Source organism: Nycticebus coucang, chromosome 9, assembly GCF_027406575.1.
Source record: "Nycticebus coucang isolate mNycCou1 chromosome 9, mNycCou1.pri, whole genome shotgun sequence".
Taxonomy (NCBI): Eukaryota; Metazoa; Chordata; class Mammalia; order Primates; family Lorisidae; genus Nycticebus; species Nycticebus coucang.
In genome coordinates, this window is record NC_069788.1 from 114,955,259 (window position 1) to 114,973,479 (window position 18,221).

At 49.1% G+C, this 18,221-nt stretch overlaps 1 protein-coding gene across 2 annotated transcripts in view; it reads left to right on the plus strand.

Moving 5' to 3' along the window:
• The window catches only part of MAP3K9 (mitogen-activated protein kinase kinase kinase 9), an 84,920-nt gene extending 67,502 nt beyond the window's left edge, over positions 1 to 17,418 (plus strand). The window contains exons 7-13 of one of the 2 annotated variants that reach the window (XM_053601290.1): positions 508 to 630; positions 1,974 to 2,127; positions 4,631 to 4,699; positions 6,117 to 6,229; positions 7,484 to 8,287; positions 9,603 to 11,647; positions 11,686 to 17,418. In XM_053601290.1, coding sequence (XP_053457265.1) covers positions 508 to 630; positions 1,974 to 2,127; positions 4,631 to 4,699; positions 6,117 to 6,229; positions 7,484 to 8,287; positions 9,603 to 10,087 — 1,748 coding nt within the window. In that variant the 3' untranslated portion in view covers positions 10,088 to 11,647; positions 11,686 to 17,418. The remainder of the gene's footprint in view (positions 1 to 507; positions 631 to 1,973; positions 2,128 to 4,630; positions 4,700 to 6,116; positions 6,230 to 7,483; positions 8,288 to 9,602; positions 11,648 to 11,685) is intronic. The other variant, XM_053601291.1, reaches the window with a different exon arrangement.
• Positions 17,419 to 18,221: the final 803 nt, after the last annotated feature.

The window sequence follows — 18,221 nt, forward strand, 5'->3', positions numbered from 1 at the left end:
TTTCCATCTTTTTGTACTTTTTTTTTAGAGACAGAGTCTCACTCTGTCACCCTGGGTAGAGTGCCGTGGAGTCTTCATAGCTCATAGCAACCTCAAAGTCCTGGGTTCAAGTGATTCTCCTGCCTCAGCCTCCTGAGAAGCTGGGACTACAGGCGCCTGCCATGATTTCTGGCTAGTCTGAATGTTTTTAGTAGAGATGGGGTCTTGGTCTTGCTCAGGCTGGTCTTGAACACTTGGGCTCAGGTAATCTATCCATCTTGTCCTCCCAGAGTGCTAGGATTACAAGTGTGAAGCGTCCCTGGATGAGCTTTTCATAGTTTTAATCTTGCTGTGTCCCTTGGGAAAAATAGATGGTTCAGAAAGAGAACATTTCCCAGGTGAACAAAGAGCTTTTCAGGAAACTAGGGCCTGTCCCTCAGGCCTGCCAGGAAATGTCAGTTTTCTTACATGAATTTGATTGTGGGAAAATTTTAAAGCTTACACGTATGTTTGTCTTTTCTTAAGCAGATTTCCAGCACAAGTTCACGGTGCAGGCCTCCCCCACCATGGATAAAAGGAAGAGTCTTATCAACAGCCGCTCCAGTCCTCCTGCAAGCCCCACCATCATTCCTCGCCTTCGCGCCATCCAGTGTGAGACTGTTTCCCAAATTAGTTGGGGCCAGAACACACCAGGGGCACCTGTCCCCTGCTCTGTCCAGCCACCGACTGGCCCCGGCTTGCTCCATCCATAACTTCTGGCACTCTTCTCGCCATGTGTATATACGTGCACATATGTACGCACACCCTCCGCCTCCCCCTTGCCTATCTCCATTAACTTTACTGCTACCTCCTCACCCTTGTACTCTTAAGTCAGATACCAGCAGAGGGTTTTCTGGGCACTGGAGTGGTCTAGGAATTACAAAGTCATTGGAAACTGGTGTGTGATGTAGATACAGGATGGTACCTGGCCTGGGGATCAGGCACACTCTCTGCCATATCTGGGGAATCACTGTTTTTCTTCTATCCATGTCTCCCAAGGAAGGATTTTTCCAAAGCATAGGTCCTAAGGAAACTTGCCAAATACTTTATAATTGGCCAAATCTGGACCAATTTTATTTTTGTAGTAGTATTTGCTGAAAAAATAAAATACACACACATACACGTGTGTGTATCTGTGTGTGTGTGTGTGTATATATATATATATATATATAGAATGAATTCACTACTCTGATTTAAAGGTAGATCTCATTTAAAACCCCTGGATTTCTGGCTTTCCCTGAAAAATTAAACCAGTGGGTTCCTTTTTCTATATGGTCACAGCTGGCTGGAACTGTTAGCAGCCTCCACGTACTCCATATTTTGCCTCAGTCCCCTCAACTTCCTATTTTTTGGTAACTAGTTCACTTTGCTCTTTATGATGAAAGCCTGGTCCGTGAGCCACTTGAGTCCCCACCCTTGCTCTAAGGTGTCAGAATCAGAAGATGGCTCCTCTTCTCCTACCTTCTGTATTTCTCTAGGCTGGTTCCTTCCCACCCTCCTCCCACTCCTGACTTGGTTCTCCACAGTCTTGAGCTCCTCCCTTTCTTCCTTTCCAGCCCTTTCCTCGCAGAATCTCTACACTTCCACACCTTTCTCATCCCTTCTCTTTTTGACTCCTCCTGCCTCCTCATCCCCCCACTATCTGTTTCCACCCAACAATGTCAGATCTGTTTGGAACTTCAGTGTCTGGCTGGCCTGAGCTCTAGCTTGACATTGGACTTGAGAAAATTTTGGAAGTTTTCCCAAAATTTAGTACTGTAAGAGAGCTATAGGATTGGTGCCCAAGAGCTCCATTACTTTCCTAGAAGGGTCCATGTGGGCTCAGAGTTTTAGACGACTTCAAGCTCCATATGTGTATGTGTGTGTGCCTGTGTGTGTCTAGCGGTGCATAGGCTAGTGTCAGGGTGTTCTGTCTGTCCATTTTCTAGGTCCCATCCAACCTTTGTTATTCACAGTGACACCCGGTGAAAGCAGCAAGACCTGGGGCAGGAGCTCAGTCATCCCGAAGGAAGAAGGGGAGGAGGAGGAGAAGAGGGCCCCAAAGAAGAAGGGCCGGACGTGGGGGCCAGGCACACTTGGTCAGAGGGAGCTTGCCTCAGGAGATGAAGGGTAAGAGCCAAATGAAGTGAGATGCTTTCTCACTTACACATAGGCACACCGTTTTAAAAACCCATGGAAGATATTTCCTGTCTGTAACGTGTCTCAGTGCTTTCTGAGAAATTACAGGCTTCTTGGTCTTTACAACAGACGTTTTCACTCCCCTGTTCCCTGGAACCTCCTAGGGCAGGGATTGGCAAACCTTTTCCATTAAAAAGCCAGATAATAACTATTTTAGGCATTGTGATCCTAATGGCTCTGTGGGAGCTGTTTAGCACCACTGTTGAGACACAGATGTTGCCATGGATAGATAACGTGCAGAATCAGGGGGTCCAGCCTTTGTTCTCTTCTGCCATGCATTGGAAGAATAGAGTTGTCTTGGGTCACATATTAAAACACAAACAGGGCGGTGCCTGTGGCTCAAAGGAGTAGGGCTCCGGCCCCAGCCCAAAACTGCAAAAATAAATAAATACGCAAACAGTAGTGAAAGCTGATTAGCAAAAAAAAAAAAGCCTGTGCATATTTTTCCTGATATCTGGAACTACAGGTAAGCAAAAAAGTCCTCACAACATCTGCCTGTGGCCTGTGGGCCGCAGGTTGGACACCTCTGGCAAACCTTTGACATCCCCTGGAGGTGTCCGTACTCAGAGTATCAAAGAGCCTAGGCGCTAACCAAATGTAAACGTTATGCTGGCGTCTTCTACGTATCCCTGCCTCTTCCCCCCTAAAACATCCGTTCAGAGGAAAGAAAAGGGAGAACAGAGGCTAGGAGGACTCTCTTGACTAGAGGCTTGTCCTGAAGCAGGGGCAGCAGAGTATCCCAGCTCTGGGAGTGCAGCTGGGTAACCCACTGGGGCTTCTTTTGGGCCTCACTCCACAGCTGCACTGACAGGTATGAGGACCTGCTCTGGGCAGGGCACAGGGAACCTGAGTGCCTTGAATGTGCTCACTTGTGGGGTCGAGGCCTAAAGGTCAACTTCACCCCTGAGTCCCAGTTCTTCACATGCCAGGCACTCAGAGTGGAGGAGTGAAGAGCTTGGATTCTGGCACCAGACTGCCTGGGTGTGAATTGCTCCACCATGCCTTGCTATGTAAACTTAGTGTTTTCTCATGTATAAAATTGGGGGTAATATTAGTACGCATCTCATGGAGCCAATGCAAGGGTTGATTAAGTTAAGTTCATCTGTGTGATATGGGCAGAGGATTTGCTGGCTCACGGTAAACATATGTAAACGTTAGCTATGAGGGTTCTTCCCAGCTTCTCGTGCAATTGTATTTCATACTTGAAGAATGGACAAAATAATTGATACTTATTCTTGATGTTTAGAATCTAAAACATTGTTTTCTAAGTGCAAAGAGAACCAGCAGTCTCCTTCACTTTCCAAAGAGCTTGTAAGATTGAATAATAGACTTACAGGTGCCCTGAACCTGTAACTGGCCTTGGTACCCTTCAAATACTATAATTTTATGTCCAAGATCAATTATTTCTTCATGTCGGATCTAAGCTAAAGGTGAAAATGACAGTTTAGTTCATAAACGATGGACTCTCTGAAGCTAGGCGGGCTTCAGAAGTCACTAGATACTTTTGAATAGAAAATCTAGCTATATAGGGCAAAGTAGCTAAGTGGTGTAAGAATTCAGCAAGGGAGTACTTTGGGGATGGCGGATTGCTCTGTTCTACTGAGTCCCGTAGGAGCAAGGGCTCTCTGGTTGCTCTTTGAGCCCTGGGTTAGAATAGGGCTGAGTTGGGTCTAAGAAACTTAGTCACCCTAAGTCTATTGGTATTCCTTGACAGAAATGTGATTCTAGGTAGGGTTTACCAGGCTGGCTGTGGAGTCCAGTAATTCCTATGGTTCTGCTTCATTTAGAGATATTTTTTGTCTTGATAGTAAATTAACTTTATTTCACATTACGAAATAATGAACTTTGGAATTTTCTTCCTACTTCCATAGATTTGCCTTCATAAACTTTGGAAGCAGGTCAAAATATATGACTTAATATTTTCATGATTTGTAATTCCTATCAAAGAAATAAAAGTTCATTCCATCCAGCCTCAAGGAAAGACCTGGTTAATGTCACAAATTTTTGAGAACCTCTAGATGATTTTCATTTTAGTATCTGTTGCCAAAGACAATATATCCTGACCAAAAGCTGTCTTGAATTCAGTGTTGTTAAGTAAATTCACATCATCATCCTTTTACAAAATGGTATGTATCTGTCTGAAACATACACACTTGTCAGTGGACAGCTTTGGGGATCTGTGGGTTCACAGGCCCCTGCAGTTATGCTGTGGCTGCTCAGGGCTCTTTGTCCTGCAGACTGACAGGTCCTGAGCCTGTACCAGATTAAGTAGGAACATCTTTTTAGGATTCTTTCATGGTGTGGGCTTTGCTGACTGGACCAGGGGGAGGCAGCTGGCAACGCGCTCGAGTCCAGCCTTGGGCATTTTGGTGCAGGAGAGGCTGAGCTGATGTGCCCGCTGTTGCCTGCTACTGATTCTGTTTATTTGTTGAAGATCCCCTCAGAGGCGTGAGAAAGCTAATGGTTTAAGTACCCCATCAGAATCTCCGCATTTCCACTTGGGGTGAGTCTAATCATCACCCTTTCACCAACTGTGCTGGTTAACAGTCCCACTTCCGTTTCCTTTTTCTCATAGCATACGCCCTACAACGAAGCCTCATTCTTGCTAGGGCTGAGCTGACTTTATTTTTGTTTTAAGCAGTACCCTCGTGCACCTTGGGAAAATTCCTGTGTTGATCTGACTTTATCTTATTCTTCACTTTGCTGACTGCTCCAATTGTTGGGTTATTCCTGGCACCCTTAGTTGTAGGGAGAATATTTGTGGCTATTTATCCTTTTGTCTTTAGCATGGGTTTTGATTTTGCTAATTTGGGTTTTCTTGGATCCAGAGCTGGCAGTGAAGTTATAAGATTATCATTTGGAAGTTCCAGGCTGTGGGTTTAGCTGTGTGCTTCTCTCTGGCTCTGTATTTTGTTTGAAACCAGGGGTGGCTGGAACGTACTTTAATTCATTAGCGTTTCTCATAGCACTTGAAACAGAGTTACGAGGTCAGGAGAAAAGTTGGTCCTTCTCCTTCCTCAAGATGGGCTGGGACTCTGGGGAAAGTAGGCTTTTTAATTGAGCATTTCTTTAGCCTTAAAAAAGGAGCCACCTCTGGTCATAATCCCAATATCTCCAGTGCATCCATAGCCCACAGATTCCTCCATCCTCCCTTCACTGTCCTCTAGGGAAAAGACCAGTGCTCCCAGGCCTCTGATCCTCCCATCCTACAAGGGGGTCAGCAGGGTGCCACGCTGTATCCCCAGAGAGTTACTGGCTTGCCACAAGAGCTGATCACAGGGATTTGAAAGCGAGCTCCTGTCCTCTTTCTCTCAATCTCCAAGACAAGCTGAGGCCCCTGCTTCAGCCCTGTGTACTGCCCACATAGGTCTGTCCCAAAGTGCACTGGGTTGGTGCAGCTTTGTTGATTTTTCTTTTTGAAAAGCGAATGGCTTTGAAAGTTACCTAAGCATGGTGTAAGCTTGGAAGGAGAGACTGACGAGCGGTGTGCATGGAATGATCTGGCTCACCTCTGCTAGCTCTGCTGCCTGGGGCGTGCCTGGCTCTGCAGCGTCTTGGCATCACAGCATTTCTAATGTCATGAGTGCTTTCGTTCAGTGTCCGTGCACTGAGTGGGTGGATCTGGGCAAGACCCCCACTGACTGGGCAGTCCTTATTCTTTCTGTCTTTTCTTGCTGGCTGCCCACCAAATCTTTCTGCACTCCCACAGTGGCATGTGGCGGAGTACATCTTATCACTGCCTTGCTTTCCCCAGCACATGTGCACTGGTGTTTGTGAAGCAGTGAGAGTTGTTGCCTGTCCCCTGAGGCTGTTTGGTGTGGTGAAGCAGATGGGGAGAGACATTTCCATAGGTCCATGGAGCTGAGGTCAAGTGAGGGGAGTAACTGGTTCTGATGGCTTCCTTCTTCCCTCCGCTTCAGCCTCAAGTCCCTAGTAGATGGCTATAAACAGTGGTCGTCCAGTGCTCCTAACCTGGGGAAGGGCCCCAGGAGTAGCCCAGCCCTGCCAGGGTTCACCAGCCTTATGGAGACAGGTAAGCATTGGCTTCGTCTTGGTTCTCTCCCTGCTCCCTCAGGGGATCCTTACCCAAGCTCCTAGGGCTGTTTGAGGACCTCTGGAACTACTCAGAGGGGGGTTGTCTCCTTTTTCACTCAGCTCCTGGTCCCCCACCCCACCCCTCCTTAGTTTGTTCTACTCCCATGTGATTTGAGTCGTCCCAAATCGCAATTTCTTCTTCTGTTGTTTTTTTTTTTGCTTTTTTTTTTTGGCCGGGGCTGGTTTTGAGCTCACCACCTCCGGTATATGGGGCCAGGGCCCTACTCCTTTGAGTCACAGGTGCTGCCCCGCAATTTCTTCTTATAGCTACCATGGAGCCTGCCCTTGGAATTCTATCTCAGGGGGCCAGTAACAGTCTCCTTAGGGCAGTGCAGAAGGGTAAGGCCTTACACGAGGCACTTCCCTCTCTGGGTCTATTTCCTCATATCGTAATGTGGGGAGTCCTCACGGTTGAGGGTAGGGTACAGGACACTGCGGCCTTCCTCCAGGGGGCTCTCACAGTGTTACCCGATGATTACTGAATGGGAGGGCTTCTCTAAGCCCTATCAGCACTTTGTAGATTTCTGAGGCTATGATATGCTCTGTAGAGTAGATTTGCCTTTTGTGTGGGGGAGTCTAACCCTTCACAGGAGCCATCATTCTAGAGACCCAGAGGCCCTTCCAATTCTAAGGTACAAAAACATTAGGAACCGGCTCAGCACCTGTAGCTCAACAATGCAACAGCAACAAAAATATAGCCCGGCATTGTGGTGGGCTCCTGTAGTCCCAGCTACTTGGGAGGTGGAGGCAAGAGAATCTCTTAAGCCCAAGAGTTTGAGGTTGCTGTGAGCTGGGACGCCACGGCACTCTACCCAGGGCGATATAGTGAGACTCTGTCTCAAAAACCAAAACCAAAACATTAGGAATGTTCCTGTTGTATCCATTGTTCAAGAAACTCATACCGTACTTTGTGTTAAGGATCTCTTGTGAAGAAAGTAGCAAATTACCAGATGCCATTTTCTGCAAATAGGGAAATGGGATCAGAATAAGAGTGATTTCCTTATATTGGGCACAGATGCGTGTGGGAGGATAAAGCCCTAATATCCAATTCCATGTCCTGCTCATCAGACTATTTGACCTTTGTATCCCTGACACTACAGCCAGGAAGCCCAGGGTTGGGGGAAGGGACCAGATTCTTGTTCTTGCTATTTCCTCACCATTTCTCATTGCCCTTCCATTCTCATCTTCACAGAGGATGAGGACGGTGAAGGCCCACAGAGTGGAGAGAGTCGTCTACAGCATTCACCCAACCAGTCCTACCTCTGTATCCCATTTCCTCGTGGAGAGGATGGGGAAGGCCCTTCCAGTGATGGGGCCCATGAGGAGCCTACCCCAGTCAACTCAGCCACCAGTACCCCTCAGCTGACACCAACCAACAGCCTCAAGCGGGGCAGTCCTCACCACCGCCGCTGTGAGGTGGCTCTGCTTGGCTGCGGGGCTGTCCTCGCAGCCACAGGCCTAGGGTTTGACTTGCTGGAAGCTGGCAAATGCCAGCTGCTTCCCCTGGAGGAGCCTGAGCCACCAGCCCGAGAGGAGAAGAAGAGGCGTGAGGGTCTTTTTCAGAGGGCCAGCCGTCCTCGCCGCAGCACCAGCCCCCCATCCCGGAAGCTCTTCAAGAAGGAAGAGCCCATGCTATTGCTAGGAGACCCCTCTGCCTCCCTCACTTTGCTCTCTCTCTCCTCCATTTCCGAGTGCAACTCCACCCGCTCCCTACTGCGCTCCGACAGTGACGAGATCGTGGTGTATGAGATGCCGGTCAGCCCAGTGGAGGCCCCGCCCTTGACCCCGTGCACCCACAACCCCCTGGTCAACTTCCGGGTGGAGCGCTTCAAACGAGACCCTAACCAGTCTCTGACTCCCACCCATGTCACACTCACAGCCCCCCCGCAGCCAGGTGGTCACCGGCGGACTCCTTCTGATGGGGCCCTCAAGCCGGCAGCTCTCCTGGCTAGCAGGAGCCCCTCCAGCAATGGGTTGAGCCCCAGTCCTGGAGCAGGTGGGTCTCTTTCCCTTTCTGGTTTCTCTTCCCTTTCTTTGCACCTCCCCAGGGAGTGACGATATGGGCAAGGGCCTCATTTCCTCTTTCCATGTCTGCGTGTGAGTAAATTCTTTTCTTCCCCAAACCCAGCCAGTCAAGAAATACTGACCTGGGATTGGGGAGGTGACCAGGGTTGGCTGCCTTCTCTCTGCCCTGTGCCTCAGGGGTTCTGCCCTGAAGACTAATAGAAGACTCAGACCTGGAACACCCTGGGCCCTTGGAGTGAGATAGGGCCTGCATGGGACCGAAGGGCAGGAGTGTAGCTTCTGGTTATTCCCTGAGGAGGATGCAATTAGAAGGAATCCTTCTCTGCACGTGGGAGGGGTATTTTCTGCCACAGAGCTGGGCCTTTGCTTCTCATTATAGCATTTACTCACACACTCTCATAAAGCAAGCTCCCGCCATCATCATGCCCTTCAGCCCTCAGCCCTTCCTCGTGGCTGCCTCTTGAGACCCGGAGATGTGTCTGGCTGGGTTGCTCTCCCTGTATGCGTACTTGGCCTCCCCACCTGATGTCTGAGACACCTCACCTACACACTGTCATCCTGGGTCTTTTCTGCCGCCATCTATTGCTCCCTAGAAACACTGCCAGTCCAGTAGGGAAAGAGCCTTTCAGTGAGATGTTAAGTGTCAGTAGTGACAATTGTGTCTAACTGATTGGCTTGACTTTCCCTCCTGGACACGTTTTTTTATATTCAGGTATGTGACCTTTGGGAACAGACGCCCTATAGACTCACCTTTAGATGTCACTATCTAGCTCTGGTCCTATCTCTCACATGTTTATTAAATGGACGACAGTGAATGAGCAAACATGCCCTTAAGTCAGGGGGCAGCAAACTTTTTGGTAAAGCACAAGATAGTAAATATTATAGGCTTTGCGGGTCGTACAGTTTCCGTTATAACTATTTCACTGTGTTACCGTAGCAGGAGACCAGACTTCGGATGTAGCTGTGTTCTAAGTAAAACTTTATTGACAAGCAAAGCTACTAGCTTGGGGGTCACTTGCTGACATGTATGTGCCTCAAGTTATTCCATCACAGATGTGATGTTCCGTACGTCCTTTCATTACCAGTGCTGGGGCCATGGCCTTCTGGCTCCCTGGTTTCCCCAGTGCCTCCCAGCATGCTGCATGGCACACTGGTGCTCCGTAAACATTTGCTACTTCATTCTAGCCCAGTGCATCGGGATACAGCTGGTGGGGAGGGAGCAGGGTGAATCTGGCCCCAGAACATGGGGCCCTCATCTGATGCCTCTCCCTTTGCCTCTTGACCAGGAATGTTGAAAACCCCCAGTCCCAGCCGAGACCCAGGTGAATTTCCCCGTCTCCCTGACCCCAGTGTGGTCTTTCCCCCAACCCCGAGGCGCTGGAACACACAGCAGGACTCTACCTTGGAGAGACCCAAGACCCTGGAGTTTCTGCCTCGGCCACGTCCTTCTGCCAATCGGCAACGGCTAGACCCGTGGTGGTTTGTGTCCCCCAGCCACGCCCGCAGCGCCTCCCCAGCCAACAGCTCCAGCACAGAGACACCCAGCAACCTGGACTCCTGCTTTGCCAGCAGCAGCAGCACCGTGGAGGAGCGGCCTGCACTCCCAGCCCTGCTCCCATTCCAGGCGGGGCCGCTGCCCCCTGCTGAGCGGACGCTTCTGGATGTGGATGCAGAGGGGCAGAGCCAGGACAGCACTGTGCCGCTGTGCAGAGCGGAACTGAACACACACAGGCCCGCTCCTTATGAGATCCAGCAAGAGTTCTGGTCTTAGCATGAAAGGATTGGGGTGGCCAAGGGGGAAGTAGGAGGAGGTGGGGGGAGCTGGCTGGCACAGCCCTTTCTCAGAGTTGGACCCCCTGAGATCCAGCCCTACTTCTTGCACTGATAATGCACTTTGAAGATGGAAGGGATGGGAACAGGGCCACTTCAGAGGGTGTCCTGCCCTGCAGGGCCCCTCTACCCCTGTCCACTGGAAGGGGCTGTGGCTGTGTAGGGGAGCGAGGGGTGCGTGCATGTCCCCCACCTTCCAGTCTTCCTCGCCTTTAGGGTGACCCTGCAGTCACTCAGCCAAATCTGTCTGCTGCTCCCTGTCCTCAGCCAGTCGGGTATGCCCAGAGCTATCCTGGGCTCCTCTGTCAGCCCTGAGCTCAGCCTCCCAACATCAGTATTGGAGGTTCTGGGATTGGTTTTGCTCCTCCTCCATTCTCCTCCAATACCCATGAATTGGAATCTCATTTGCTGTGAGAGCTGAGCTGTTCTGTGTCCTAAGCCAGACTGAAGGCATGGTGTTCCAGGGTGGCAACATGGGGGTGACAGGCTTGGCAGTGCTTATCTGCACTTCCAGGAGCCCCACTTACTCACTTGAGCCCACAGGTGAAAAAGGGAACTGCCCCAGAGAGAACTGGTGGGCATGGGGTGTTAGGGAAAACACAGCCGTGTTGCAAGTAACAGAGTCTGTCCTCGTTCCTTTTGGAAACACTCAAGGACAGAAACCAGCACTGTTAAAGGTGTCCATCTATCTACTTGGGGTCAGGACATGGCCAGATCAGGTACAGATACAAATAGATGCTCATCCTAGGAATAGTTCCTGGGGAGACTTACTCACTAGTGCCACTTCTGAAGTCAAAGACAAAGTTCTGCCATTTGTTCTTTTTTTTCTTTGTATGAACATTGTATGTTACTCCCTTCCCTGGGTCTTCCTTCCAGTCCCTGCAATTCATGAGCTTTAGGGTATATATTTGGTTAGTAGATATCTCTGCAACACACCAGAATAGCACAGGGTGGTAGGTCATGGACACTGGGAGTTGGAGATCCCTTCTCAGCCAGGCCATCCATTTTATGATGACCTTCAAGTGGAGCCACCTTCCATAAATGGATGTGCTAAAGTGATGCTGTTTATAAGGTGCCCAGCCAGCCACTGATGTACGGTAGCCTTCATGTCCAAGCACTGGAAACTGGCCAAGGCCTCCACTTGTCTCTGTAGACAGGTAGCCCCCTCGTGCTGGGTAGCAAGGACAATAGAGGCCAACCCTGACTTTCCTGGAATTTGTTTCCTTAACTTGAATGTTGCTTCTAAACCTTTCTCATGTACATCATCACTACTGCATTACTCGGAGGCTTCTTGTGTTGTGCGTGAACAGTTGTCTTATCGTGGGGCTGACCCCTCAATTGGAAGTAGAGTCCTGGGGTCATGCCCCTCTCCTCTCTGCACTGTCTTTTATCTTGGAATATTTCTCTGGTGACACTGAAGGTCAGTCTGCAGGCTCCTTGCATCTGCTGCCTGGTTGCCAGCGTGAGGAGAGGGGTGTGACCGGCAACAGCAATGCATCAGGTCATCACTACTCTTGCTCGGCAACAGCAATGCATCAGGTCATCACTACTCTTGCTCTGTGACTATGGTAGAAGTTCTGCCCTGGAGATCACTGAAGAGTGGCCTTGGTTTTCAAATTGCTCCTGGCTTTATGAGCCCATTAGCACCTTGGTTCAAGGGCCTCCCTGAGTCTTGGACAGGGAGGTGCTTCTGGTTTTGTCGCCCAGGGTTTTGTTATTATATCTCATTCCTGTCCTTCCCCTTGTTCAGCAAGGCCAATATGTAAGAGATTAATTTTGCCCCCATATCCCTACTCCTCAGCTAAGAGGTGAAAAAATGTGAATCTCATCAGTTCAAGCCACCAAGTGACTCTTCCTCATTGTTGATATGACAAGAATAATCTGTCCTGGGCCCTCCACAGCCCCATTGCCCGAGCCATGAACACATCTGTCTAGCTTGGCTCCACTAAGTGGTCCTCTGGTTGGGTGCAGCCTACAGTGTAGTCTGAACTACATTGGCTCTGGATAGTGCTCTGTGGTATGGGGCAGGGATTTTTCTTTGGCTCATTTTTTCTTTTTGCCATTTTGTTAGGTTGTAGCCATCTTTGTAGGAGTGGTGGCCTTCATCTTTCACTGAATGGTGGCCACCAGCCATTGAGCGAGAGATTGAACCCAATTCTTACTCATCCTTCCAGGAGAAAGATGAGCAAAGACTGGATCTTTGCTAAGGAAATAATTACAGTGAAAGAAGCAAAAACAGGGTTATTCAAAAGGTGCTGCTGTGGGCATCCATGCAGGTGGGGGAGTTCTGTCTCTCAGATCCTCTAAACCCGTCTGTGGTGGGTCCCTGCCTGTCATGCCCCCTCTGCGGGGCAAGGCTGGGGGTGGGCTAAGGACCTATGGAGTAGCAGGTCCGAGTGAGTGGCTTTCTGTCCTCTTGGGCTCCCTTGCCGTGTGGCATGGTGAGGAGCTGGCTCTTGAGCTGTGGATGGGCACTGGTGTGGCAGGCGCCTGCCTCTCCTTCTCCCCTTCCTTCCCTTCCCTCCCTTTCCTGAGAGACAGGTTCTTTCTGCTCTTGGCAGGTTTCACCACTTAAAAGGCAGTGATAGGAGCAGATACTGCTCTCTGCCCCCACCCCTGGGAGGATTCAGCGCCTACTGCTGATTCAGATTATCCTACACCCATAGGGACCCAGACTGCTGCCAGGAGGCTTAGTAGATGTCTCAGTTATCCTTATGTTACTTCCAAGAGGCTTTGGCAGGTGCTCTTAACGTGGCATCCTTTGGCATCCCTAGAATCTGATAGTAGTAATAACAGTAATAATTCCAATGATGTCTTACATTTGAACTACTCAGAAGAGTGCTGACTTTTCCCCTGACCTCTAAAAAATGACATCATTTCCCTTCTGCACTTGGTATGCTTGCTGTTAGGAAAAGGCTAATGCTTAAAGTTGAAGATTCAAGTGAAGTCAGAAATTAAAGAGCTCTTTGAACTCCTTGCTGAGTCGGGCTCTCAGGCCCTGACACTTGAACAAGTTGGCTCTCTTCCCTATCCTGCTCCGGCTGGGTGACCCCAGGCTTGTCTCTCAGCCCCTCTCAAATTTCCTCCCTTTAAAAGTGATCATCACATGCTTCACAAAGGCAATGACTATGCACCAGAGAAGCACAGTGGCTCTGCCAGCTCCTAGAGGAAGCTCCCTCCTGTCCGGAGTGTGGTTCTCACCATCCTCACCCCGAGAGGCCACGCCTTCTGTTTCGTGCTTTGGCTTCTGGAAGAGGAGTTGGCTTAACATGACTAATGGGGGCCTGGTACAGGCTCTTGTGTGACATTTGTCCTCACCATTTGTGTCTTACAGAGGAGGAAATGCAGATGGGAAGGTTGGTGGCAGCAGCAGAATGACGGTTGGCATCTCTGATTTCTTGGGGTTATCCTCAGATTCTGATTTGTTAGAGCCTGGATCAGGCCAATTCCTGCTCTTTGGAAAAGGGTCCCTTTGCCCTTGAGACATGTGTCATGTGTGGGGCTCCTCAGAAAGCCTCTTTTCCTGCAGCCACTATTGCTCAGGGACTCAAGGAAACACTGTGAGGTGGGCCTGGCTTTTGTCATCACTCTTGGCTTCATGGTCCCCACACTGGAGTCCCCTTTCTTCTTTCCTCACCCCTACAAAGGAGACACCTGAGCATTCTTACTTTAACTTTTTGTTAAAAGCCAGAGGAGTAAGAATGCTCAGGAGGTGGAGGATTGCCTTGTGCAGGATTTGGAGGGAGAAGCAGGTGCTGCCATTTCTGTAGTTGCAGGCTTTTCCTAGGTTTCCACTTACTGGTTGTGAGAATTTGCACGTGTTTTTCCTGCTCTCTGGGCCTTAGAAGTCTATCTAGGAACAATGCTACCTACCTACCTTTCTACCTGTAGCCCTTTTAACTTTAAAATGTATGGTCCTAGAGCCCACAGTCCCAGCACTGATAAGCGTCACCTTGCTAGATCATTGCCTTTTGCAGAGAAATGTGTGTGTGTGTAAATATATGTATGGTCGTAGGTCAATTTCATATGGTTCAACCTAATACACTATCTGCCTCTCTCCTTGGCTTCAGGTCTGAGAATGTATTCTGGTGAAAATATGATATTGTTAGAAGCAAATTCCCAAATGCCTCTCTTCTTTGAAACAAATCAATGTTTTCCTAGATCAGGAAAAAACAAAACAAAACAAAAAAACCCCAAAATCAAAAACCTTGACTGCTTCCTTCTGGGGAGGACCTCACCCTCAGACTTTTCCCTGGCACTGCTACTCTGGGCACTCCCCACCTCAGGTGCTGGTGTTGGAAGCCTGAAGGCAGAAACTGAAATCCTGGCCTATTAAGGCTAATTAACAAGGCATAGATGTCTAATTAGCATGACCCAGCCATGGACTTCTGGTTGGCTGTACAGGCCAGGTGACTGTACACTGACTTCCTCTCCCACTGTTGACTGGTTGACTGAGTGTTAGCCCTGGCGAGATTTCTGGCAGCCAGCCCAACCCTCTCTGTTCTTTTCTGTGGTTGCAGGAAGCCCTGGCATTTGCTTTTCGCAGAGGGCCCTGATCTAGCAAGGTGACGCTTAGAATGTTAGGCTACTCTTGATCTGGAGCCGGTAGGACTGGTCCTTCCTGATTCTCACTGCCTGTGGTCCCTGTGTTCCCTGCATCCCTTGCAGGGAGCCTCCTCAGGGCCTTGAGCTGGAAAGGGAGAAGAGCCTTAGTCTCCACATGGTCGCTAGAACTGACACTCTCCCACACCTCTCTCTCTTTAGCCCTTGCCCTAGACTGGCTTTCCCTGAACTCATCTCCCCTCCTGTCTGGTCTGACCTCTCCCTGTCAAGTACCCACCCCAAGTTTTACCAGACGGATTGGCAGGCGTGGACATGACAACTAGATACATTATCTCAGGATGGGACACTGAAGTACAATTCCAGGGGTTCAAAGATAGGCTTTTCCTCCTGGGCTGTGTGGAGTGGTCACCTGGGAATTCTGAACCTGTAGGTCAGAATAGTCAGAAGAGGAATCCTGGTGACAGCCCCGTGGACATGGTGTTACTTTGCTCTGTACTCATTGAAGTCCAAGGCCAGGTTTGGAGAAGTGGTATTTTGCCATGTTCCTGAAATCCTTCCAGCCTAGCTTGACACCTGCCCAGACAGAGCCTGACTTTACTTAAAATTTCGATACTTGGATTTTTTTCATTAGTTCTGATTTTTAAAAATACTGCACTGAAGTATGATTTTTCTTGACTACTCAGTTTTTTGGTGCCCCCTTGAATTTTGCAGCTGAGAGTGTCTCATTCACCTCAGCCTCAGCCTTGTCTCAGCTTTGCCTGCCCCTCCCCTGGACCGCGAGGGGGGCTTAGGTACCACTGTGAAGTAGGTCTCATATTGTCTCATTTTTAATTATCCTCCCCTTCTTGTCCTGTGTACAATGGCAGTTCTCTGAGAGTGTTTGTGTTTAACAGGAGCGTGTTGGTGTGTAACAGGGAAATATGCAGGAGTTTTTCATTTTGGATCTGAAATTGAGGGTGACTTTTCCTTGGCCGTCTTTCAGGCTCCCTGGAACCCTGAGGCCATTTATGGGTGTGTCTGTGTTCTGAGGGGAAGGGATGTGATTACAGGGAAGGGCATCCTTTTTAGAAGTTCATCTTTCATTTATAAACATTTTTCTTTTCTTCAGAATGCCCCACATCCCCTAGATGGGGGGCTAGATTCTCATCTTAATCCTCTTTGGGACGTCTTTGACTTCCAGAAGTGGATAAACTGTATTCATTCTCCCTTTCAGCTGTCAGAAGGGACTGACGTGAGTGGAGGTGTTTCATGCCCTTGTGTACCAAGGTCAGCGTTCCCCAGCACTGTGCCCACACAGTGAACTTTACCATGTCGCCCATCACCTCCTGCACCTGCGTCGCTTCTGTCACCATCATTATTCTCTGTCATCTTTATTCCATTCTCCTCATACCTCTCTACCTCCAGTTTCAGAAGCCATGCTGGCTATAGCTGTTTCTTCGTCACTGTCAGAGTGAAGCATGTATTGATCCTGCCCTAGGTATGGGGACTAATAAATTATAAGAAACCATTAAATTTCTTCCGTATGGGGGGCACCATCCTAGAGATTTCTATATATACATTTTTTGATTCCTTATAATAATCCCAGTAGGAGGTTATTGCCCCCATCTAAGGATGTGGAAAATGAGGCTCAGATGCTTCTGTAACTTTCCCAGGGCCACACAGCTGGGAAGCAAGTTGCTGATGTGCTTGTTCCAAAGTCAGCTCACTTTTCACTGAGCATATTCCTGGGCCCTGAGAGAAAGCTGGCCTAGCCCCCTGGGCTTTGAGATTGCCCTTTGTCCAGGGAGGAGTTGTGTTCCTGGCATACCGTCACCTGCCTGTGTGACCGGACCTCCCCCTCCCCAAGGCTCCGCTGACCTGCTGTCTGCTTCCTGCTCACCATTTCCTCCCCACGACTTTGGTCCCAGCACCAATGAGGGCTTGGGCCTTTCTCCCTATGTTTCTAGCCCCACCATCGCCCTGTTCCTGCTCTTTGTTGTAGCTTCACCCCCACTTCTCTCAGTCTCTCGAGCTTGGAAGCCTTATTATAGCTCATGTCTCCTCCTTGAGAACTTGAAATCAGGCCTTTGCCTTTTGTCGTATTGAGCCACGTGCCCTTGGTACCTAGTTGTAGCAAAGAAGGGAGGTGATGAACTCGTTAACTTTCCTTTCTGCTTTCCTGCACTACCCTTCCCCCATGTCCCCCCACATTCCCCTACAGCCACCTCCTCCCCCAGATATATTATAGACTGTGTTTTTTAGAGCAGTAAGGATAGGAAAATGGCGGTGGGTTTTATATAGTTTACAGCAAAGCTTTCTTTGGGATTCCCTCCCCCTTAGGGCCTTTGAGTCTAGGTAAAGTGAAAGTTCACACTTGGGTTTGTTTTGTTCCTCTGTAATTAGCTACTAGTTTTTATCCCTAGACTTTCTCTGCTCCAATGTCTTGTCCATATGTCCTGACCCTGTGTCCTTGTATTCCCACTTTGCTTTGGGATTTAAGTTATTGTATGTTGTCAACAATATTTAAAGATGAAAAAGTCTGATGGAAATTCATCAGGTTCTTTCCTGTGGCTTTTTTTTTTCTTTCGAGGTACTGTAAGTTGTTCACTAGGGACGCCAAGCAGGCTTGGTTCAATGGCTGAACCTCTTATTGTATTACGGTGTAATGCTGATCTCCACCTGGTCTCCACACCGGAGCATACAGAGACTTGAATAAAACTGTTATAATGAAGGCATCTGCTTTTCTGGGATTCCTTGTAAACTTGTCCTTTCCTCCCTTTTGTTTCAGATTTTAACTAGATGTTACTGGAACTGGTTCCAGGGAATTTTCGTATGTAAGAAAAAAAAATAACCGTGGGGGGAGGTGGAAATGCCACAGGAAAGAGGAGATGAGTAAGAAGCCTCTGAGGGCCTGAAAGCCCCCACGTGGGCCTGGAAGCCTTTGTGAACAATGGCGCTGAACGTCACCTGCCCACATGATAAAGTCTCTTCTTGCTGATTTTTGCACAGGTCATGGATTTTTGGCTTTCAGAGCCACTCGTGTGCTGCCTTCTCTCATGGTTATTCACACTAACATCCCTGGTGAAGTTGTGAACGGCACTAAGAGGACAAATATGAATGGAGGTGGGCACGGTGGCTCACACCTATAATCCCAGCACTTGGAGAGGCTGAGGCAGGAGGATAGCTTGAGCTCAGAAGTTCAAGACCAGCCTGAGCAAAGTGAGACCCTGTCTCTAAAAAAAACAGCCAGGTGTTGTGGCTTAGGAGGCTGAGGCAGGAGGATCCCTTGAGCCCAAGAGTTTGAGGTTGCTGTGAGCTGTGACGGAACTCTACCCAGGGGGACGAGAGTCAAAAAACAAACAAACGACAACAAAAAAAACCGAGTAGAGTTGTAGGCATGTAGGTAAGATTTGCCAGCTGTGAGTCATAGATGCCTTGTGGCTCTGATATGCTTAATGGCACTTGTCAGCTCTATGACACAGAGCAAGCCACTTAACCTCTCTGGGCTTCTCTTCTGGAGCAAGCTGGTCACA